Source organism: Ursus americanus, chromosome 1 (assembly GCF_024610735.1).
Source record: "Ursus americanus isolate L20-20 chromosome 1, mUrsAme1.1.p, whole genome shotgun sequence".
In the NCBI taxonomy this organism is placed as follows: domain Eukaryota; kingdom Metazoa; phylum Chordata; class Mammalia; order Carnivora; family Ursidae; genus Ursus; species Ursus americanus.
In genome coordinates this window covers 58,623,627-58,648,797 of record NC_142127.1, presented here as the reverse complement: position 1 = coordinate 58,648,797, position 25,171 = coordinate 58,623,627, and the positions used below count along the sequence as shown (strand labels likewise).

The following is a 25,171-nucleotide window of genomic DNA, read 5'->3' as shown; positions in this document are numbered from 1 at the left end:
TTAGGAGTTAGGTACATATAGTTATCTTTTTTAAAAAATTAAAAATTTGTATAGATATATGTAGTAAAGACTTAATACTTTAGAACCCACTAATTTAGGAATTATGATCATTTGAAAATGATTCATAAAGATGTTTGACCTTGTATCATCTATGAAGAGAGTGAAATAATAGCCTAAATAAGATTGTTGGGGATTATTGTATGCATAAATTGACTACAAAAGCAAGTTCACAATTGGAATAATAATTATATAAATTACTCCATTAATCTGTGGTTCTGATTATAAATAATCTTTTTACGGTACAACAGTTTTCCTTTCCTATAAATAGAATTTTGCACTCACTAGAGGAAATTTGGCACATACAAGCAAAGGAGATAAAAGAGAAGGAAGTCCTAGTAATCCCCGAATCTATATCGCCTTCCAGTCTTTTTGGATTAACATAGTGAGTTTTGGAGTGTGTATGTGTATATGGGATGTAGGGATGGTTATGATTTTATATTTATAACCTTATCTAACTTGATTTTCTGATTAGGTGGTAAAACCTTTTTGGAGTATTTTTGGAATATTTTTTCAGAGCAATTTTTTTGTGTCAGATTATAGGTTTATACCCCAAATAAAATACAAAAATTCATAACCTTTGTTGTTTTTAAGATGTCTCTGTGAAACAGCATGTTCCTCATCACAGGTTTTATCAGGTCTGATCTGCTGATGGGATGATACCTCTGGGAACAACTGCAGGCTGTCGTGATTTAGGAAGTGCTTCCTAGGGACATCCCCTTTTCATTTTCTATGATGATTTTGCCATTCATGAGTTCTTTACTTTGAGTCATTTCTTATTTGACTTAGTTAGGATTGGGTCCAGCTGCAAATAAAAGTCTCAAAATAATAGTAGCTTAAATACAACATTTTTTGTTTTCTCATATGAAATAACTTCAGAGGTGGGTGACCTCATTCAAGTATATTCACAGTATGGGACTCAGGCCACTGGCATCTTCCTTCTCTGCCATTCTTAGTGGGTAACTTCCTATTGCCAGGTTGCCTCATGATCCTGAATGGCTGCTGGACCTTGAGACAGTTCCACTACATTTAGGCAGCAAGGAACTTGCAAGGATAAAAGAGAATCCCTTCCAGCTGAGTTAGCCCTCTTCAAAATCATTGTTCTGAAAGTCTTATTCAACAACCTCCTATTACTCTCCTTGGCCAGAAAGCAGTTGAATAACTATACCTACCTTCAAGAGAGCCCGAAAAATGTAGTTTTTTAGAGGAAGGAATTGCTAACTCAAATAAAAAGAGTTTATTTATTCAGAAGAAGAGAAGCCAATCATCAGAATTACTTCGCTTTTAAAAGTACTTCATATAACCACCAAATACAACCACCCTGTACCAAGTAATTTTCACAAGAAGGATACAGGAATGGTATATTTTTAAGTCATTGCAGAGTTGTGACTCTTTCTTTTGCTCTCACACATAAAAGGCAATTTCAGTAAGCATAATGTGCTTGGATCATAAGCATTACAAAAAACTCAGAACACGCTGTGTTACTCCATTATCATTATATTGAGACAGGCTTAGTTTTTCCTTTCTCAATAACTTGTTTTAGTTGTTATCTTTGTTTTATTTTACTTTGCTGACTGTATGAATAAAACTTTTTTTATTAACACATAAATTTTATTTTGCAATGTTGTTATCTGCTAATATTTTATCATACAAAAATATATGGCACAAAAAATAATTATTTGTAGATTCCTGAATAAGAAGTTTTAGTCTGGGTGTGGCTTTTTTCCCATGGAGAAATAACGTATTTGTCAAAGTCTTGCTGAAATTTTTAACTTGTCTTTAAGCCCTTAGCCTTGGTATTAAAAATCATCCAAAATAAATTTTCAGAAAATCTGCTACACTATCTCTAAGACAGTGCCTAAAAGTAGGTGTACTCCATTCTCTCTAAAATACCTTTGTTCAGGAATGGAATTAAATTCCGTCTGGTAACTTAGGAAAATGGATAAATTGTCCTCATATTGTTTATCTGTAGTACGTAGAGAGAAAAGAATATGTTTTCCTTTTCTGCCTAGTATAGGTAATATCTTCAGAAACACTTGGTTTATAATTAATACACAGAAGTTTCTGAAAATGTTAGGAACTTATAGATCTCACTCCATGAGATATCTATTGCTACATAAAATTTAATCCTCTAATTTAATGTCTTCAAACAATAACATTAATTATCTCACAGTTTCTGTGAGTCAGGAATCCAGACATGGCTTAGTTGATCCCTATGCTTTAAAATTCCTCAGGGAGTTGGGACACATTGTATATGCAAATGAAAATATTGTACAGGTTCACCTTGGGTGAAAAATTACTTCAGTAAAAACACTAAGCATACATACATATATGTTTTTCTCATCATAATTATATTTTCTCAGATCTTTTGCCTTTCTTTTTGTTTTTATTGTTATATACAGTGAATAGTTGCTACAGTAGTGATATAAATAGTACCCTTTAAATAATTTTTAGTGCCAAATCTAAAGAAGGAGAACAGCCATAGAACAAATTCTAGTGTTAGGAATACACTTTTATGGAAATATTTCTATTGTTTTGAATTTTCAGAAAGACTATCCTTGAAATATAGTAACTAAAATAGCAATCTACCATCCTAATATTATTGAGAGGTGAATATAATTTTCAAGAGTTGTTTAAGTGACAAAAACTGAACTTAATTATATCAAAATAATTCCTGAAAATATTTCTATTTGATGACCTAGAAAGATACATTACTAGTTTAACTTGATTTGTGTATTTAATACTGGACTATTTTCCATATAGTTATAATAAATCTCTTCGTATTTCTCTCTTTTTTGGCTACTTTTTTGAAACAGACTAAGATGCTTAGTGAAACAGCTGGAAAAAGGTGATGTTAATGTCGTAGACTTAAAGAAGAATATTGAATATGCAGCATCTGTGTTGGAAGCTGTTTACATTGATGAAACAAGGTGAGTTTTAGTCTCCCTTCCCTTCTATCTTCTTTGCCTCTCTTTCCTTTTTCCTCTTTTTTGGCCTTCATTTATCTCAAACATGAATATAGTATATCTTAATCATTCAACTGAAATCAAAATCTTATTAAAATTTAAAGGGTTTTTCTTCATGTAGCTATTTAACTGGACTATGATCCTTTCTTTAAAAATACACATTTTAATCCAGATAGGTGAATATAAAAATAATCAAACAATTAAGTCATAAAATGAACAAACTAAAGTCTCTTCTCCCCCTACCCTCATTGTCTTTAGGCACAGATTTATAAACTCAGAGACAGATGTAGGCTTTTATCAATTTTCAGTGATATAAGGATTTTCCAATTATCTCAAGATTCCTGCTGAGAAAATGGGTGTCACATGTCCACACAGTCTCATAGGATGTACCTATCAGACTCTCTGTGCAGGGCTTGCTAAGAGACAGTCCCAAAAGTGAATTCAATCATCACCTAGACCTTATCACCTAGCCTCATACTTAGCAAAGTGGTAAGGATATTAAGAAATGGGGATTTATTTGAAGAGGGTCCTTAGCCTGGTGCTGTGGCTCTTGACCAGGTGATTTGCCTTCCAGGGGTCATTTGGCAATATCTGGAGACATTTTCGGTTTGGTTGATGAGAGTGTGTTACTGTAATGTGATGGGTAGAGGCTGGAGATGCTGCTACAAATCCTACAATGCACAGGAAAATCCCCACAAGAATGAGTTAACCAGCCCCAAGTGTCAATAGTATGGAGGTTAAGAAACCTCAGCTTTATGAGGGAACTGTTCATTTTTCTTTTTTTCTCTAAGAGGGTGCTTACATCAGAACCTCAAGAGGGCATCCTGAGGATCCTAATGCTAATAGAAGACTCAGTGGAGTAGGATAGGACAGTTTGTAAGAGATTTGACCGCTATCTCTTGGAGTTTAGAGGGTACTGAGACAGGCTCCTGATTCTCATCTCAACAGAGCTAAAGGTGGCAGTCTGATTCAGACTACCTTGCTTTCACAGGTAAAGGGACACTGTGGAGGAAGAGACATGTCCCTCCAGAGTTTAGCACAGAAGAGGCACTAAGTTTTTCAAAATCTTGAGGCAAGTGGAGTAGAAGCCTTTTGAAGAGATTGACCAGTATTGAAATAACACTGACTAAAGAAGATGAGCAAGAGGCTGGCTGCATGGGGTGATTGTTGAGTGAACCAGGGAGAAATCATAAAGATGCAGCCCAAATATCAGAGAACACATAACACCCAAAAGGGTGTAGCAAGTTCTCTGAAGGATGCACAAAACCTCCCCCAGAAGAGAAAAATAACCAGCATTTGGGCATCTGCCCCATAGATGACAACAAACACACCAGTCTTGTTACACGCTTTGACTCCTGTAATTTCCTGCCACCCCCCAACACATTGTTGAACAATGAGAAACAGCAGAGTGAGTGGGACAGATGATGGGACATGGAGAGTGCAGACATCCGTCATTTCCCTTCGCTTCTGCACGTGTCCATGCATGAGTCAGGCCTGAGCTTGGTGGAGGTGAGAACTGTTACACCAGATGTGAGAATGAAGTTCTTACATATCCATGTGTACTGGGCTTAAACACACACACACACACACACACACACACACACACACACACACACATACACATGCACGCACATCCCACTGTTGTTTCACAGGTAAAAATTCACATGATTTAAATATCAAGATAATGTAAAAAGGTGCCTCATGAAAGTCTTGCTTCCACCCTTATCCCATCCCAATCTACTCATATTTCCAGCTCATAGATTTCTTATGTATATTTCCAATGATTTATTACAAATTTTTATTTCATATTTTTCTCTTCTCCTTTTATGGAAGGTAGCACAGTACATACATAGTGTTTCATGTTGCTTTCTTTCCCTTAACTAGGAAAACTTGGAGATCTTCCTATATCAGGTACTGACCTTTTTAATATCAGACCATGAGAATTTTCACTAATAACAGGCAGAAAAGGGTATGTGCAGGTTACGTTGCACAGGTGATTTTTTTCTTTGTCCCCAGAACAGAACTCTTCTGTTAAAACATAATTTAGAGTCATAAATTGGTCGGTGGCGGGGGGGAGGGGGATCATAGGCATACTTTTAGATTATAAACTTTTTGCAGAATTGTTTTCCTGGTTAACTTTCACTGAATATATATAATGTATATAATTTGTCTAAGCGAACAGAGATTCAAAGTGGAAATTTAAAAGATCTGATGTTCCTGTAACTTCCTTGCTCCTTCATTTTCATGTATGCTCTTCATTGTTCACAAATTGAGTGAATGTAATATGTTTAAGATTTCTTCAATCTGTCCTTGACATTTTATTTTTTGCATTTATTTATAAAACTAAAGAAATTGTATCTTAAAGAATTATTTGGAGATTTACATTATTCATTCTATGATGGCATAATGCTAACTATCTGGTTCTCCTAAATATATCTTGCCTTTCATTTGATAGGTTATTACATGCTGTATTTATTAAGTTTCCCAGAAAATTATGATTCTATGGATATTTTGTTAACTTAGTTCTCCATGATCCCTAACTTGTCTACACATATGTTACATTTCTAAGTATAGTTCCTTTTCATTTGAAAATTGCTTTTTTAGAAAATTGCTTTTTTGTAGGAAGAAAAAAGTGCTTAACTGCTTCGTGGTAGAATTATGTTCTCTTTAAAAAAAAAAATCTCAGCTCTTAACACTACATCATTCCCAATTTTTACTCAAATGACACAAACCTTTTCACTATTTTATTTTAATGCCTCCATGACTCCACGGCATCTTGGTTTTTAAATTAGATTAATGATACTACTCCACATTTGGACCATTTCCCAAGGGCTCATATTAATCTTCCCACAATCCCATGCAGCTGGCAGGGTCACCATTACTTTCTGCACTGTACTAATGAGAGAACCAAAGCTCTTAGAAGTAAACAGGTTTGCCAATGGTCACAGACGTAGGCTTTGGCAAAGCAAGGGACAGAAACTAAGGTGTGACTTCTCTTCTCTCTCTTAATGCTCTTCTCTCTATAACTGCCATCCTCTCAGGATGGTTTTTAATGACCTCTGAAAGATTAAGATGACAATGTGTAAAACATTCTGACAGTTGGAATTATAGATCGTAGAAAAACAATGCCAAACATTTATTACTAAAAGCCTCTTATTGCAGCCTGCTATGTGCCGAGAACTCTTCTAAACATTTTAATGCACATTTCATTTAACCATCACAGGAATCCCATGAGCTAGAAACATTATTATTATCATTTTACGTACCTCATACATATGAGGAAATGCATTGACAGAAAAGTTACATAGTTTACCCAAGCATCTCACCTGCATGCCTTCCGTAACATCTGACTTTGGCGACTTTGGAGACTTCCTGGAAGTGTTTATGAAAGCTCACGAGCTGTCAGGGTTGTCAGACCCAGTGGTGTGTGGATTGTGTTTGCATCACTTCCAACTCTGCCTTCAGTGATGCCACATTGGTAGCTTGAAATTGGCTACAGTGGGAGTATTTATTTACACCATGGAAACTGGAAAATGCAACAAATCGGGATTTGTTTTTTTTCTGGAGAGTCTGTGGTTAAACATTTACCATCATGCCACTGGTTAGACCTAAGATTATCTCTTATGTATCTTCCAAGGCTGTGGCTTTATGATCAAAATATCAGCTAGAAATTTTAGAGCAATAATCCTTGATGTGATTTGATTTCCAATGGACTTAGTAAGACACAGCAGTAAACTGAGAGTGTTTTTGTTGAGATGCATATACAATTATTAGAGTTTGCCTTTTGGAATATTAGTACAACAGATGATTTAGGAAGAGAGATGAAGAAGCATTTAGTTGCTTTTAAACTTTAAATAAAAAACCTGATTTTTGCGATTTTTTTTAATGGAAAATTCTCTTTCTAGAAAAGAATGGTTTGGTGAGTATTCCAGTGAGGCATTTTTTTAAAAATTTGGGCCAGACTGCAAAAAATGGTCAACACATAATAAAGCAGGAAAAAAAATGTATTAATTGGTTTAAAACCCATACACACACACACACACACACACACACACCCTTTCCAGCTAAGCTTTAGTGACTGCAGAGTTTCAGTTAAGAAAACAAATCAAAACAAAACAAAACAAAAATCTCTCTTGAAGGATGATTTAAGTGAGAAAAATAAAAATGGAGTTTCTGACAAAATTTGATTTCTGACCTTCTTGAAGGATTATAGCTTAATTTCCTAATGAATACAACTGTTTGTTGGTTTTTTAACAAGACATTTTTAAATGTAAATGTCAATATTTTATGAGTCCTGCTTTTGAAAGAGTCCCTAGAGGATACTGTTTTTCAAAGCTGCACAGTTGTGAGTCAGAAACATGTGGCCTTAAGAGAAAAAAAATCTGTCTGATTGTCCTTATTTAGATTGGGATATTGCCAGGCAAAGTAGCATCCTCGACCTCGTGAATTGTTATTCATGAGGGGAGGCAGCTGACTGGGAGGTACCCTTTCAGAGATGGATATTATGTTTACTAATACCACCTAATATCACAATTTATATCTTCATCTTGTTAATGTGAACCAATCAAAGTCTTAGGAATACCATAGTTAGAGCACAGACTCTTGATTCAGAAAGAATGGTTTTTCAAAGTTCTCCACTCAATGCTTCCTTTCTTTAAGCAAATTACTTAACTTCTCTATTTCCTAGCTTTATCAGCTGTAAAATAAGAATAATGACAATGCTGGCCTAATTGGCTTGATCTGAGGATTAAATGACAAAGTAAAAGTTAAATAATAACCACTACTTTTGTCTTACTAATAAAAATGCAGATACCTCTAGGATAAATATCATATTAAAATATATAACTTATACTTCCAAGTGAATCAAATAATTTCCTGAATGAAGTTTTTGATCCTGAAAAAAAAAAAAAAAGAAGACTGGTGGGCTATAGTTACCTGGAATTGAAAGCAAAGTCCAAACTAATGGAAAGGAATCTTAATAGTATACACATTTTGATAAACATTCTCAGTTGACTTCTGTGTCTTACTGAGTCTAAGGGTCCTTCATTTTGTGATAGACTAATTTGAGCAAGAATGCAGTTATGTCAATCAGGATTTTCAGAAGTTGTTCTGGTAGAAATTGAGTAAAGTTTGGAGCACCTTAGAGTCTAAACCCCTTGAAATCATCGAGTACAGGGACTTACCAACAAATATTCACTCATGAAAAAAATCGTTACTGAGCACCTGAAGTGAATATCAGGCACACTGGTGAGCAGAATCAGGAGTACAGTTGTGCACACAGCTGGTGTCCAAAACAGGCTCAAGAGCTATGAGGACAAACCTAGGCACAAGGATAAATGCTGCAATCAAGAAACAGGGAGGTTTTGAGTTAGAGAGAGAAACCCAAGCACACTGACAGATTACAGGAGGAAACACTAAAGAGCTGCACTCAGTCATAATCAGAGGGAGTAAGAGGGAGTAAGGATTGTACAGAGTTAAGATTACAAACTAGATAGGATTGGACTTGGAGGTATTCCTTGAAGTTAATGAGTTTTGTTCTCTGGCAAAGCTCCCCATGCTCATTCTTAAATGCATGGCTTCTAACAAAGGACTTAATTTTTTTTTAAGTGTCTGGAACATGCTAGATATATGAGCATTAGAGTTCAGGAATAACAGTGTCAGAGATGTGAAATTTGGGGATTATAACACAGGGGTCTCAGATTTTTTTTATGCTTTATTTTTATTTCAATAATTGGAATTCCTTTGCTATTTCAATGTGTTCCTCATCCTAAAGTTTTTGAGAATGCTCAGTGAGTGTTTACTTATTTTAGCCATCTTCCCTGGCTGTTGCTTTCCTCTGTAGCCAGTTCTCTGGCTTCAAACTGCTGAATTGTTCCTCTGCAGGTCACCTATTTTCCCCTCAAACCCAGCAATCCAAAGGTGGGTACTATTGCCAAGCATGAGCTCAATACCTTCTTCCAGTTCCCCAGACTGATGCTAGACTCAGCTGTAACTCCTGTACGACCTTCCTGATGGATGCTCTCTGAACCCACAACACAACCCCTTCTGTAGAGGTCCCCTACCAGGTGTTTATCTGCATCCTCTAAAGTCTAAGCCCATCTTCCAGAAGCCAGCTTATCATCACCTATGAGAGTGCCTTTCAACATATTTTCCTATCCTGAGTTCAGGACCTCAAGCTCCAAGGCCAGGAGAAAGGAAGGGGGCTATCAAAATTAATGTCAAGTTGTGCATTCATTTCAAGGATCAACAACTATGTTCAAAGACTATGCAGTCTAAATCTATATTTAGGGGAAAAATGTCATATTTTTCTAAAGGACATTGAATCTGCAGGGATGCAGCTGTGTTCCCAATGAGGACAACTATGTACATTACTGTTCAGAGACGTTTCGACCTTGCAGGCACATTGTCTCAATCTTCTATACGCCAGAGTAGGGCCTTCACCTTACTTTTGTGTAGGCAATGGACCTATTAAAAAGATTTTTCATAGAACAGAAGAGCAGTCTTTCTCTGAAGATAAAATAAAGCCTCTGTAGGAAAAAAATATATATATTTTTTGATTTTCCAAATGTGTATTTTACTCACCTCTAACCATTAAGCTTTCAGACACTCTTGGAGTTTCATCTCAATATGGGTCACCATGCAACCCTACTAACCGAAGTCAGGGAACAGGATGAAATGTCAGATAGAGATGCGGAGTGGTAAGGTAGTCAAGGACAGATATGGGAAAGACCAGCATTGAAAGTTAGGCATGGAGCTACCAGAGAGGAGACATAGAAAGACTAGACATAGAAGCAGGAGGCATATCTGAAGGAAGCACCAAAATTCAGGGGAGAGCTGGGTTACTGAAAAGGGTAAATCAGATGCCCTGGGGAGAACTACTGGATGCAGTTAGGAGATCCCTGGTGCCTCTGAGTGAAGTTTCAGTAGAAAAGCTGACCAGATTACACTCATATGAAGAATTAATGTGGAACAGCTCAAGAAGAAATTGGATTATTTTTCAAGAATTTCCTAGTGTAGGAAAAAGCTGAAATAGAACAATCTATTAGTAAAGACATTTACTTGTTTGTTTCATACCTTTTATAGAATAGAAGGCTTCCATTAGCCTGGAGACAAAGAGTAAAAAAGATATTTGGGTTAAAGAGAAATAATATTTATAGAAAGATTAGGTGAGGGGCGCCTGGGTGGCTCAGTTGTTAAGCGTCTGCCTTCGGCTCAGGGTGTGATCCCGGAGTCCTGGGATCGAGCCCCACATCAGGCTCCTCCACTGGGAGCCTGCTTCTCCCTCTCCCACTCCCCCTGCTTGTGTTCCCTCTCTCGCTCACTGTCTCTATCTCTGTCAAATGAATAAATAAAATCTTAAAAAAAAAAAAGAAGGATTAGGTGAGAGGTTATCCTTAGGAAGGTACCTAGGAAAAGAGACAAATAGCCAAGCATAAGTGGAATATATAAAGATGGAGCTAACTAGTGCACAGCTAGCCCTTCAAATAAGCAAAATGTAAGTAGCATTGCAAAATCAGAAATGTTAGTTACTATTGATTCTTTTAAGGATTTTATTTATTTATTTGAGAGAGAGAGAGAGCACAAGCAGGGCAAGTGGCAGAGGGAGAGGGAGAAGCAGATTCCCCACTGAGCAGGGAGCCCAATGCAGGACTCAATCCCAGGACCCTGGGATCATGACCCCAGCTGAAGGCAGACACTTAACCAACTGAGCCACTGAGGCACCCAGTTACTATTTATTTTAAACTCAGTTGTTCAGTGTGGTTAAGAACACTACACTAATTATGGCCAATATAGACCATGGGCTATAAAACTATGGGTTCAATGTGACAGTGAAGAGTAATCCCTTTGTGATTAGTCACTACAACCTGCACATGATGACGGCACTGACTCATATGTACTCCGTGACGTTTAGAGCCAGCACAGGCAAGAAGGGAGAAAGAAGAGCAGGACTAATGAACACCTTTCGTGACTATTTTAACTACAAGTGACAGGAAGCCCAACCAAACCACCTTCAAGAAACTCTCACTGCCAAAACATTGATGGCCAGTGCTGACTATAAACGTAGGTGACTCTGGGCAAAAATGATGTCCAGGGACCCACCTCTGTTTCACTCACTCTGTAATGGCCTCCTTTTGATCCTTTGACTGGTAGCAAGATGATGATAGTATTTTCAAGAGTTATGTTCTCACACCTTCAAATCCAGCAGGAATGAGAAAGGCTTTCCTTCCCAGAGGCTCCAACAAACATAACCTTTATGTTTCATTGATTCTAGTCAGGTAATATGTGTATCCTTCAAACAGTATGTGCAGGGGAGTTGGATATTTAAGTGCGGTGGTCAAACATCTCATGAGGCAGGTAAGGGATCAATTTTATTTAAATCACATGCCAAAGAATTGAGAATGGAGGAGCGTACTTTGCTAAATAACAACTTTGTCTTCTATAGAGTAAAAATTAACATGTTTAGGTTAGTACCACATACAGGGGACCTGGATCAGGATTTGTGTGGGATGTTAAGCAACTCCTATCCAGGCTTTGCTCCTACTAAGGATAAGCCTCCAAGCAAGAGTTTTTAATTTCATTTTTCCCTAGTCATTGATTTTTTTTATAATAATATTTTTATTATATTATGTTAGTTACCATACAGTACATCCCTGGTTTTTGTTTTGTTTGTTTGTTTTTTTCATAATCTTTTTATTATATTATGTTATTCACCATACAGTACATCCCTGGTTTTTGATGTAAAGTTCCATGATTCATTAGTTGCATATAACACCCAGTGCACCATGCAATACGTGCCCTCCTTACTACCCATCACCAGCCTATCCCATTCCCCCATCCCCCTCCCCTCTGAAGCCCTCAGTTTGTTTCTCAGAGTCCATAGTCTCTCATGCTTCATTCCCCCTGATTACTCACCCTTTCTTTATCCCTTTCTTCTCCTACTGATCTTCCTACTTATGTTCCATAGATGAGAGAAACCATATGATAATTGTCTTTCTCTGCTTGACTTATTTCACTTAGCAATATCTCCTCCAGTTTGGAAGATAAAGTCTCCAGCCCATTTCTGTTCTGGAATTCTGTGGTTTTATCCATGGTTGCAAAGTCCCTTGTGAAGACCTGCTCCTGCCTAACCCTCCCTCGTCACCAGCAGGGTGACAAGACGGAGCTGCTTATCCTTGGCTTAGTGAGGGAGCACTTATAGATATGGGCTCTTGTATATCTTAGATTGCTTTTATTTGGAGGAGTCCTAGAGGAAATCAATCTGAAGAGTATGTGCTAAGACACTGTTGGAGCTCAGTGAATCACTAAAAAGCAAATTCTGATTTTTATGAACTCCATTTTTATGGTGTGAGTTGTAGGGAGGGGTGGTTGTTTGGAGTGCTGTGTTTGTAGGCTGTTCTCACCCTGTGGACGGAGTGTGAAAACCAGGCTTAGAAAAAGTGGCAGTACATTTCGGTTGATTTTCATATTTTCCGTCCATCTGTGGTATGTTACTTTCTACAAACTTTCAAAAACAGCCTCACTAGTGAAAAGGGAAAAAAAAAATCTGACCAGATCTTTTGACAGATGACTAACAAGAAAAAGCTCCATGCATTATATAAGATCTTACTGTTTGTGAAATTTGGAGTCAGAAAAATATAAATGAATATTTACTAGATTTGAAAGAGATATAAATATAGGAGCACCTGGGTGGCTCAGTTGGTTAAACATCTGCCTTCAGCTCAGGTCATGATCTCCGGGCCCTGGGATCAAGCCCCACATCAGGCTCCCTGCTCAGTGGGGAGTCTGCTTCTCCCTCTCCCTCCGCCCCTCCACCCTCACTTGTGCTCTTTCTCTCTCAAATAAATAAATAAATAAATAAAATCTTTAAAAAAGAAGAAAAGTATGAATTTAAATATTATTCTTTCCTAATAATGATATTAATAACAATTAAGATTGACAATTTACTATACCCAAGGCAATGTATTATGCATCTTGCATATATAATTGTATATAATTCTCAAAAAATCCTATGAATTAGATATTTATATTATTTCCACCATATAGTTAAGAAATTTGAGACATAAAGAAGCTAAATGGACTTGCTAAGGATTATATAATTATTAAGTGTCAGAGATGAGTTCAAACTTAAATACCAGCATTAACTCTTCTCTTCTCCCTTGCCAACAGAACACACACCCCCCCCTTTTTTTTTTTCAATTATTCACTCTCCTCTGCAAAGATGTGATTCAAAAAAGTGATTCAGGGAAGACCAATCCCAGGCCCAGGGTCACAGTGAGTGAAATCCTAATTGATTTAAACCAGTAATTAGCCTCCGATTCACTAACCAATGAGTTTATATATGGATGCATGATGCAATTCTGGCCAATGGAATACAAAAGGAAGACTGATGAGGGTGTGCACAAAAGCTTTCCTCTCCATAAAATGGGAGTCCTGTGCATCTGGGTTTTGCCATATCTGAGTATGATGCATGAAACTGATACACTTGCCATAAGCATAAAGCTAAATCTAACACTAAAGGTGGCAGTATAGAAAGATGGAAGAAACCTGAGCCCTTGATGCTATTGACCTGCTGATTTTAAAAAGCCCTTCATGGAATCAACCTACCTTTAGTTTTCTTCTTAAGGAAAACAGTAAATCTCCCTCTTATTTAAGCCACTTGAGGTTAGGGCATGCTGTTGAGAGCATCCTAACAGCCACATAGGTCTGCCTTGTTTCAAAGCTCAAATTCTTAATCTCTAATCCATCTAGGGAGTCATCTTACCATAATAAGAAGTCCTAACACAAAAGTTGATTTCTAAGTTAGCTACTTAGAATTCACATTTTATTGTCCTGTAAAACAAGGTAATAGGTTGATTCAGTTTCCAAGGTAACCCACAAAACCTATTGATTCCATGATATAGCTAAACAACAATAGGTGGTCCTTGGGCAAGTATCAAGTACTAGAAAGTCAGATACTCAAGACTCTTCTCATTAAATACAGGGTATTTCCTCATTCTTTACCATATTTCATCAGCAACCCTACCTCCAAAGCATATCTTGCCTCTGTCTACTGATCCCTCACTTTTCTCTCATCTCCATCTCCGCCAGTCTGGTCTGAGTCACCATCATCTTTGAGGCTGTCTGTCCTGACACACACCAACCAGCTCTGCACTGTGATCTTGCTGTCTTCCCATTCCACTCAAAAGTGGGGACTGAAGGTGGGGCATCCAGGTCTCTTCTGTTGCAGGGTCCTGGGAATTTATTTGGGGTGTGTTGTCTCTCTCCTTAGGGTTTTTCTTAGTTTGGAGAAGATCAGGCAGGATTCAGTGTCCCTTCTCGAGATCCCTTCTGTCTTCCTTTCCAACTCCTCTTGTTTAACCAAGGGGTGTCTGTGCACAGTCCTAGGAATGGAAACTCTGCTCTGACTCTTGTATTCTTCTGTTGTCTTTGCCTGGGCATTTTCTCCTTCCACAGGACCTGGATTTTGAAAAGCGAAGTCCAGGAACAGGTGTTTTCTCCCTTTAGGTAATTGTGTTTCACGTATAACTTGAGTCAGTGAATGAAATCATGGCTGACTATATGGACAAAGGGCCACAGGGTAACAGCAAATATTTTAAAAAATATTTTGGGATATCATCTTTTCACACATGACGCAGGGCCTGACTGAAAATGTTAACATATATAACACATACGTCAAAACAAACAAAAAATGACTTTAACAACCACTAAGACTAGAGATTCTCTGCCTATGTTTTTATACATCTATTCATTTATTCAACAAGTATTTATAAAGGACAATCTATATACAATGATAATTATTTTGCTATTCTGTTTGGCTGTTGTTCATACCCTCTTGTCATTCTTGTCATATTTTGGCCTCACAGGTTTAGGAAGAAATCTATTCTTTGTCTTCCCTCACACTCCTGTCCTCCAGATATGTTGCCGCTCTTCTAAGTATCCATGTTCCACCCCTACTCAGCTGAGAAACCCACTTTTCTATTTTGCAATTAAGTCATATACAGATAACTCTCATTTGTAACATCAATATAAAATATTCATTAATTAAGATACTTTTATGGAGAGTCTCCTCCCAGTATCTCCCTGACAGTTCACCAACACTCTTCATCTCTGACAGTGAAATAATGGGCCTATGGAAATAAGCAGTGCTGCTAAGCCCATGTAACGGAATACAATTGAATTTTGTTTTCTTGGCAGAGATATTCGGTTAATTGGCAAGCCAGGAATGGATGAGAGCAGTTCTCAAACTTCAGCATTCATGAGAGTCACCTGGAGGGCTTGTTAAAGCAGAGTGATGGGCTCCACCCCCCAAAGTTTCTCATTTAATAGGTCTGGCGCAGAGCCTTGAAGTTCCCATTTGCTGCCGATTCTGCTGGGCTAGGAACCACACTTTGAGAACTCCTGCACTAGAGGATGTCGCAACGAGGCTACAAAAAAGGGAGATAGAATGTTAGAAATGTAATGGTTAGAATTCTAAGCTCTTATTAATGAGTGTAGACCAAATATTATCCCACATGGTGTATGAGAGAATCTTATGCTGAAATGCCTCCTTCAACCAGGAAGTACCATCCTCAAACAGGAGCAGTAAGAGGTGCTGGACTAGAGATGAGCAGTGCCTCAGAGCAAGAAGCCTTGGGCACAGGGGAGCAGGCCTGTCCTTTGATTTGCGGTGTGGTCACTCCTCCCAGATCTGTGAAACTATAGGCCATTAGGCTTCATTTCTGGCCTGCAGGCCACCCTTTTCCTCCACCCTAGCATTCTTAGTAATCCCAAGAAAGATACACAGTTAGATGAAGAACAGAATACCCTTCTCTTATGTCTCACTTCTCTGATTAGAAAAGGTAACATACCTAGTCCCTGGAAAATGGGGCAGGAAGCCCAATACTGGGTAGATACTGTTGTGTTGTGATAAAATGTTCATAACATAAAAGCTACCATTTTAACTGTTTTAAAGGTACAATTCAGTGGAATTAAGTACATTTACAATGTTGCATTACCATCTCCACTCTCTACTTCCAGAACTAATGGATGATGAAAATCATCATCCCAAAATTAACTCTGTACCCATTAGACAATAACTCCCATTCTCTTCCTCCTCTGAGCCCCTAAAAACCTCTGTTCTATTTTTTGTCTCTACAAATTTGCCTATTTTACTAGGTAAATTTTTTAAGTAGGTAAAAGTTATTTTTGGAGATTCCTCCCACTACTTCTTTATGATCCTTAGACTCTTTACATCATTCTTTGGCTCTCCAACGTCACTTTGACCAACTTCCTCCCATAAGATGTCTCAAACACTTCCATCCCTATGAGAGGACACCCTCCTTTTCCTTCATGTCAGAAACAGAAATCTGCTGAGACTAACTCATGCAGATGTGTAAGTAACTGGGCTTCTTTGAGGATTTTCTTTGTGACAGACACTTTTCTAAGTGCTTTCTGTGTATTTAGCCATTCCATCCTCACAGCCCCACCACTAGGGATACAATTATCATTTCTCTTTCATTGACACAGAAACTGAGACTCAGGTAGGATGAAGCACATTCCCCAAGACCACACGGCAAAATGGCGATGAAGCCAGAAGTTTGACTCCAGAGGCAGTTCTCCTAACCACACAGGATGCTTATTAATCAAAAAATTTGGTAATTAATGGAATGTGAAGCTTTGTGCCTAATGGCATGTTTTCAAAGATATTTTTGAGCTAAGAGCACTTTCTGGTGGGAAGCCAAGACTCATCAAGCAGGCCTAGGGCAGTTTTCTGCTTCATCCATTCCCTCCATTTCCATCTCCCAACTGACTCCAGAAATACAAGCCTAATCCCAACTGTCCGAGGAACTTGACTCCTTCTCAGACTCCTCCTGCAACATTACCCTGGCTTCTTCTGTCTGTCCTACGGGACGGAACCTCCTCTGCCCAGCCGTCTGCTTCCTTGGGTGGGTACGGAGGAGGCATAGAGCCCTCCTTAGCCCCTAACTTGAAGAAAACAGCATATAACTTTAGCGTTCTCCTTAGGTGGTCTTGTTTTAGCCAAGATTTGCCTCTTGAGAATTAAGCTAAGGTCAGCATAACTAACTTGTCTCCCCAAACTTCTCCCCAGCAAATGTGCAGTCTTAATAGTCATTCAAATGTAATTGTCATCTTTTCACAGTTCAAAAAAAGAAGAAAAAAAGACTAATAAAACTTAAAGAACAAAGTTATCACATAGACAGAAAAAAGAAAGAAAACTGCTTACAACAACAACAATAATAATAATAACAAAAACTGTTGAAATTAATTTGTGAGCCTGCCATCTTAAATCCTTTTTGGAGCAAGACAAGGAATAAATAAATAAACAAACAAATAAATAAATGTGCTTGGGTGGTAGGCTGAAAGAATTAATTCAAGTGTATTTCACACTTGGGAAGCAGGTTACGGATAAGTCAACATGGCATTTCGAAGGTATCATCTTTTCTCATCCTGACATTTAATTTATTGTACTTCAAAGTACCGTAAAATTCTACTACCATCCAGATATATTTCTCTATGAGAGAACGATTCAACGTACCAGTCTTGAAAAATATACTTGAGCTTCCTCCTCCAACCAAAGAGTCCCTGGTGGGCCAAATTCCCTTAAGATTTTTTTTTTAAGATCACTTATTTTTAACCTTGAATTTCAAGGTAGAAATGGGATAGAAAATAATGATTACTCAGTATTGCCTGAATGTGAAGGTAGTCTGGGTACTTAGTAAGAAAACATGCATTTGAGGTAAAGGATTAGGTGAGCAGTTAAAAACTCAAACTCTGAGATCAGACTGGAGTTCAAAAGTAGCATGGCCACTCCTGGTTTTGTGACTTGGAGCAAATCACTGAAGGTGCCTGTCTCAGTAGAATAAGGGTACTGCTAATAATTGCATTTTCCTCATGGTAGTATTGTGAGAATTAAATAAGGTAAAGCACGGATCCTGGCCTGATTCATAATAAGTGAAAAAGTTAGCAGCATTAGCATCTCCATCTATCCTCAGATAACTGAGGTCTGAGTGAAGCTTTAGTATTGCTCTTAGGGTTTTGATTTGGTTTTGGTTTTGGTTTTTTTGGTGGGGGACTGCAGTCAGCTCAGAGCATAGACATGCGCAAATCGAAGAAATAACACTAATGGATTTGCCTATGTGGGAACCACTTACACCCCAAAAATATCCATACTACAAAACAATCAACTTCTCTTAATTCCCCTAGCCATCCTTGGAGGGCTCACTTGAAAGATTTCTACCACGTATGAGTTCAGTACCATCCTTAGCCCAGGGCCAGTATAACTGCTTCCCTGGATGCTGCCCCTCGTTTTAGAGTGCTCAATGATAGCTATTTTTGGTGTGCCCCTCTCCATGGGGTGATTAGTCTTCAAGCCAAGAACAACTTGAAACATATGCCCCTCTCCCTCATCTAGGTACTGGACTATAGAATTCCCTACCCTGCCCATTGTGTTCCTCTCCCATATTCTGGACACTGAAACCCCAGAATTCTCTGCCCAAAGATCCCTTAGTCTATCTCCTAAGTCTTAATGGCTTCTTCCTTAGGTCTTTCCTCCTGAGGGGGCCGCAACACTATTGATGTATATACCTCTCCACCTCTAAAGAATGGTCAAGAAGCAGCTGCTTTCAAAGCTGGGCAGGTTGATGAGAGTGATGAGGGAAGCTGCAGTGTCCTCCTGCTTACACAGTAAGGCCTGGGCAGGAGGTTAGGTAGGTGCACAGGGACAGCCACGGCCAGCTGGCCCACTTGTCATGCAAGGAGCTGAGAATTCTCAAGTCAAACTCAACTTGCCAGGCTTTTATGAAACTTATTAAAAGGTAGGAGGATAGACCACGTTTAATAACTCATTCATTTCATATATAACTTTAAAATATTTAATTATATGGTATTTGGGAGAAATGTGCTCCTGCCCTGGGCCCAGCAAATATTAGGGGCAGAACTGAATGATTTAGTGGCTTATTGAAATGTGTCCTTTATAAGAAGAGTAAAGCAGGAAAAAGAAAATTTCAAACCTAAGAAGCCAGTTTCTAATTACGTCCAGCACTTGAATCTTAACACTCAGTAGGTGTAAATGTGGGCACCAATTGCCTGGAAATAACTGTGTGGGTACACTGGTGTAACCATTTTCCAAGAGTCCACTGTAGACAGAAATATTTTCACTGATATAATTGTAAAAGTCAAAATCTCATGACCTCTCCTTCCGTGGCCGCCTCCTTCTTTATTCCCTTCCTCTGAAAATTTTCTAGTTCAAAATATAAGCCCTTTGGGAGTTGTGTCATCTGATTTCAAGAGAAAATTTGGGATATAAATAGCTTCCAAGGATCAGTTGAGCACTGATTGGACAGAGGGTCAGTTTTCACAGCTCCCCGGCCCCCCATCTATCCATAGCTCATGTTTAGGGACCCTTAACTTTCTGCTTTATTGACCTCTTAGGACTAAAAAGACAAAACAAAACAAAACAAAAAAACCTATATCAAACAGAGGAGACATTTATCAGAGGTCAACAGTGATAACATTTTACACATATACTCCTTATCATTTGTTTTCTGTAGAGTGCATTTTGAGAATTCCTAAGGAAACTACACCGATGACTATGCTTTTATGTTGTAAGATTCTTAAACACAAAGTCTTTATTTTTTAAGAGCGCTCATGATGTAAACAATTATGCTTACTCTGCCATATAACATTAGGATGAAGAGTAATTGAGCTCTTGGATATTTTGAAAGCAAAATTAATTACAGTACTCGGGATCCCATTTTATCAACCTACTTGCACAAATTTATTTCAAAAATGAAATGAGGGCACAATGTAGTCTTACATGGTTTCCCTGTGGCATAATCTTATGCAAATATTCAGATATTTTCACATGGCTCAAATAGATGTATAGGCACTGTTTATGGTAATTCTCTAGCAAAAGCCCAGGATTACTATTCCATATTATACTATAGTTCTGCTTCTGCTCTATCTAGCATGAGCCAATGAAACCTGAAGAGTCCTTGTGGTGCTCAGAGGCAGGAAGACAGAGTACAAGGCAGGTGCCAGGGAAAGGGAAAACAAAAAGGAGAAGAGAGAGATGGAGAGGAGTGGGGAGAAATATGTGCCATTAGGCGTGTTGGTTTTTTAAAAATTTGTTTATATTTAGTTTTTATTCACATATCTTTCAAGTTTCTTTTCTCCAAACTGGAATAACTATCTTAATGAATCTGCTACAACTTATATATAACTTCCTTAGGAACATCTTACTATACTCGAGAAATGAGTATGAAAGAGTTAGTATTTAACAGAAATACTGACTTCCTGGGCTAAAGGCATGCGAACAGTGTATACAATTTTAAAAATTTCTTTTTACTGTACCTATAATTCAAAATGCCATAAAAAATGTTTAATGTCTTTTCTACAGCAAATATACTTGTTACCGCATTAATTTGCTTCAAAAATTGTAAAGGGTTGATTCAAATGTAAATTATCCTAAAGGCAACGAAGGTGATGACTGACAATAATGAATTCACTCCCAGGATGCTGCTACTGATTAGCAATCAAATACTATAGGAATCTAAAGACTAAAATTTCTTCTACCATCTCCATCCTCACTCTACTCCTCAAAAGTAATCATTGTCATAGTTTAGTGTAAATATCTCTGGATGTTTTCTAGACATTCAGTAGATACTTGTTCATCTCCTGCTCTGTGCCATGAACTGTTATAGGTGCTGGTGATACAATAATGCTCAAAAACAGACCAACTCTCTGCTCTCAAGGTCTTTACAGTTTAGTGGATGAAACATAAAATGAATAAACAAACCAGTAAACATACAACATGATATCAAGTAATGGTAAGTGCTAAGAAGTTGATAGTAGAACAAACAGAATAGAGGTGATTATTAGTTTAGTGGGGGGGGGGTCAGGGAAGCCCTCTTTACCTGAATACAGTGAGAAAATGATCCCCTCAAATATGGTAAGAGAGTCTAAGCAAAGCAAACAGCAAGTGCAAAGACGATGAAGCAGAAGCAAGCCTGGCAGGGTTGAGCACAGCAAGGAGGTCAGTGTTGCTAGAACAAAATGCATTGTGGGAAACTAGTTAAGAGATAAAGGTAGAGACAGCATTTGTGATGAGCTAAGTAGGACTTTATGGATTAGGCATTGATGAAGTCTGACTTATACTTTAAAAAAGGCATTCTGGCTGCAGAAGAAAAAGACTGAGGTGGGTCAGGACAAGAACTGAGAGACCAGTAGGAGGCTGCTACAGTAGGCCAGGAGAGAGATGATGGTGGCTTGGCCTCTTTCCCATTCATTGCTGGTACAAATGCAGAATGGTACAGCCACCTTGGGAGAGAGTTTGGAAGTTTCTTTAAAAAGCGAACCACACTCTTACCATATAAACAATCCAACTATCGTGGTCCTTGGTATTTACTGAAATGAACTGGAAAAGTCTGCATACAACTACTTGTAATAGCTTTTTTGTAATTGTCAGAACTTGGAAGCAACCAAGATGACCATGGTTGAATGTATAAACAAACTAGTATATCCATAATCATAGATTATGATTCAGCAATTAAAAAAAGAGATATTAATACATGAAAAGACAGTTTGGTGTTTAGATCTATAATAGCTAAAAAGGCGTTTTAGTTCCTTGCAAATGATTTTTATATTTCAAAACCAGAAGTACAACTGATGTGCTCTATTAAGTGAATATTAATATAATGCTGAGTTGTGCCTTTGTCATCTATTGGATTTATAATCCATGCTGGTAGTTACAACATGGTGCTCACGAATGATAAAAATATTCTTTCTTAGCCTCTCTATCTCTCTCTCTATATATATATCTCCTTAGCCTCTTAGCCTATATATATTTATATATATCTCCTTAGCCTTTATATTATTAGAGAAAATGAAAGAAAGATTGAAATTAATTTTAAGGAATTGGTTCATGTGATGTTGAGGGCTGGTAAGGTGGAAATCTTCAGAAGAGGCTGACCTGTCTAGAAATTCTGACAGGTGTAAATGTTAACAATCTTTAGTCTGAAAGCAGTCTGAAGGCAGAATTCCTTCCTCTTAAGGGAATCTCTGCTTTCCCTCTTAAGGCCTTTAATTAATTGGATGAAGCCCACTCATATTATGGAAGGTAATCTGCTTTACTCAAAGTCTACTGATTTAAATGTCAATCATAATAATCACATTTAAAAAACACCTTGACAGCAACATATAGACTGATGTTTGACCAAATAATGGGCACCATACCCTAACCATGGTTAACATATAAAATTAACCATTGAAGAGGTATTTGTTGCTTTTTCAAAATTTACTTTTAGTTATAGAATAGTATATCTCATGCTTTCCTCTTTACATACTCCTCCTTTATTCCTGTATCCACAAATGAATTCACATTACTCTTTCTCCAAGATTATATGTTCGTTCCTTCTTAATAAATGACATCATGCATCATGATTAAGAATTACCATATTACCAGACTCCTAAGTCTCATATCCGTATTTGACATCTCATTTCCATATGTTGATTTTGTTGATTATCTGTCTTGGATAATTTATGAGTTTAGGACAAATAGCCTTAAAGTCATCAACATCAAATTTTCAAAGAATCAATTGACCACCATTACAATGTGTCTGTCATTCTACTTCAAGTAGCTGATAAAACAAGGCAGCAGGAGAATTCTTGGAGCTCGGTGACATCACAGAATTACACCACAATTATTCCCATTCCACCTGTCCTGTTCTGTGGTTTTATTTGATCACTGGATAAGAAATAATAGAAATGGCATAAGCCCTAAATTTTCAGACCATGTAATGTAGTGTCTTGCTGCAATGGGCTAAACGATCCAATTTAAAATGGACAAAATGCTAAAAAAAAATGTTTTGCCTTGACTTACAATGTCAGTGTATTAAGGGTAAATCAAAACCACCCAAAATTAAGTTCCAAAAGAAAGTTAAAAAAGATACAAAGTAAGTACTAATCAGTATTAACTTCCAATTACGTAAGGCTCTTTTATCTTCATGTGTGTACATGTAGTTTTGTAACTCCAGCACTGAAGTTGTATATATTTTGTCATAAGGCATTTCATAAATGCATTTGTGTTTATTTAATACCATGAAAAGTAAATACTGGCAAATCACTGTGCTCTGAATGTTTCTAGAAAAGAGCAGCACATAGAGGTCATCATATAACCTTTTGAGACTCTTTTTGGTAGCATTGGGTGCTGTGGGTGGGCTTTCTACCTTTTTTGCCCTTTCCTTGGTCCCTGCCCTCTCAAGATGGTGTGACTTGTTCTGGAGGCTTTAACACATGCTGTCATTCTGGCTTCCTTCCATCAGCTTATGATCCTTGGGCTTCACTCCGTACAAAGAGAATCGCCTAAGCGAATGGAACCCCAAAGCCAAAATTAAGCGTGCTAAAAATAGCTCTGAGCTATTAAATTGGTGCACTGACACGGAAATAACAAAGTCAAGTGACAGACAGATGTGGCCTGTGTTCTTCCCGGAGGCAAAGCTCAGTCGCTCTGTAGTGTGTTATTTGTCATTTGTGGGGAGCCTTTCACACTGTCTTCCCAGTTCAGACCTTTAGGAAGTTCTGGATCACTGGAGCTGACCAGCCTTACTGGCAGATACTCCACCCATCAGTCCAGTGAGTGTGGTCTATCTGGAGCTTCTAGAGGACAGGGACAATGCAGTGTTTTCACTTCCTGTTCACTTCCCCCCTCATGTAGTTGATTTCGTCAGCCAGCAGTTCTAAACACGCCTGATTTCCACACTCAAGACAGCATCTGCACTTAACTTGGGGTGTTTCTCTTGAACTTCCGGGGGCTCTGTAACCTAAAATGAGCTTTCAAAATCATCCATTTATCTTTTGTTCTTCACTTTTTAATCTGTGATGTTGATCTCAGAATGAATACCTTTTAGAGTACTTTATTATTTTCCTAAAATTTAGAGATAGCACTCAAATGAAATAGCAGATGTTTAGAGTACTTGATGTATTATTTTCCTAAAATTTAGAGAAAGCACTCAAATGAAATAGCACATGTGAATGACTTTGTTAGACTCCAAGGCCTTCTGCAAGCGGCCTGTGCTAACTGCATTACACATATGCAAGATTAGTAGATACAAGATGACTTCAGTAGCTTCTATTTCCTGTTTTCTTTCCACTCCAGTTGCCTCCTTCAATAACACACATCTGTTGATGAACTCTCTTCTCTATTTTAGTTCTATTCATTACTCGAATAGTCTGTGAATTGATATCTCCAGACAGGTATCTCACTAGTTCATTGGGAAGCTGCAAATGCTCAGGTCCGTTAGTGCTTGCCTTCAGAAGACAATCAAGTTGAGAAATTCAGAGCTTTTCAAATGTTAATCCAATCATTTTTCTTTTTTTTAAGTAGCTCATATTAAGGGATGATCAGAGAGTGATTTGCTGTATTTTCAATCCTATTGCAATGTCTGTTATCAATGTTTTCTTCACTTTTTCCTGAAGTTTAATCGGTATAAATTTTTGTAGAAGACTGCTGGATACCGAAGATGAGCTCAGTGATATTCAGACAGATTCGGTCCCATCGGAAGTACGGGACTGGTTGGCGTCCACCTTCACACGGAAAATGGGGATGATGAAAAAGAAATCTGAGGAAAAACCAAAATTTCGAAGCATTGTGCATGCTGTTCAAGCTGGAATTTTTGTGGAAAGGTAAGTGAAATTGTTAGTATCTCAAGATAATAAAATTTGGAAAGCAGGAAATTACTAATCATGTCAAAGTTATGAGTCAAATATTTTACTTACTGAGGAAAACTTCAATTATAAGTATACCCAGAATGAGCAAATTTAGAACTTTGTAATGAAATTGCCTAAACAAAAATGTTTTGTCCTGAGTTTATTATTTTTATTTCTTTCAAACTGACATAAAGACTGGGGCGCCTGGGAGGCTCAGTTGGTTAAGTGTCTGCCTTCGCTCAGGTCATGATCCCAGGGTCCTGGAATAGGGTCCCACATCAGGCTCCCTCCTCAGTGGGTAATCTGCTTCTCCCACTCCCGCTACCCTTCCCCTGCTGGTTCACTCTCTGTCTCTCTAGCTCTCTCTCGCAAATAAATAAATAAAATATTTTAAAAAAAGAAAAGACTAAAAGCAAAGACTTTTGAATGGCCAGTGCCCTCAA

At 37.8% G+C, this 25,171-nt stretch overlaps 1 protein-coding gene across 7 annotated transcripts in view; it reads left to right on the top strand.

Annotated features, from left to right (window-relative positions):
• The window catches only part of PDE1A (phosphodiesterase 1A), a 324,675-nt gene that overhangs the window by 226,277 nt on the left and 73,227 nt on the right, over positions 1-25,171 (top strand). For all 7 annotated transcript variants that reach the window (XM_087861882.1, XM_087861881.1, XM_045806257.2 and 4 more), the window contains 2 exons: positions 2,874-2,987; positions 24,522-24,704. In XM_087861882.1, coding sequence (XP_087718008.1) covers positions 2,874-2,987; positions 24,522-24,704 — 297 coding nt within the window. The remainder of the gene's footprint in view (positions 1-2,873; positions 2,988-24,521; positions 24,705-25,171) is intronic.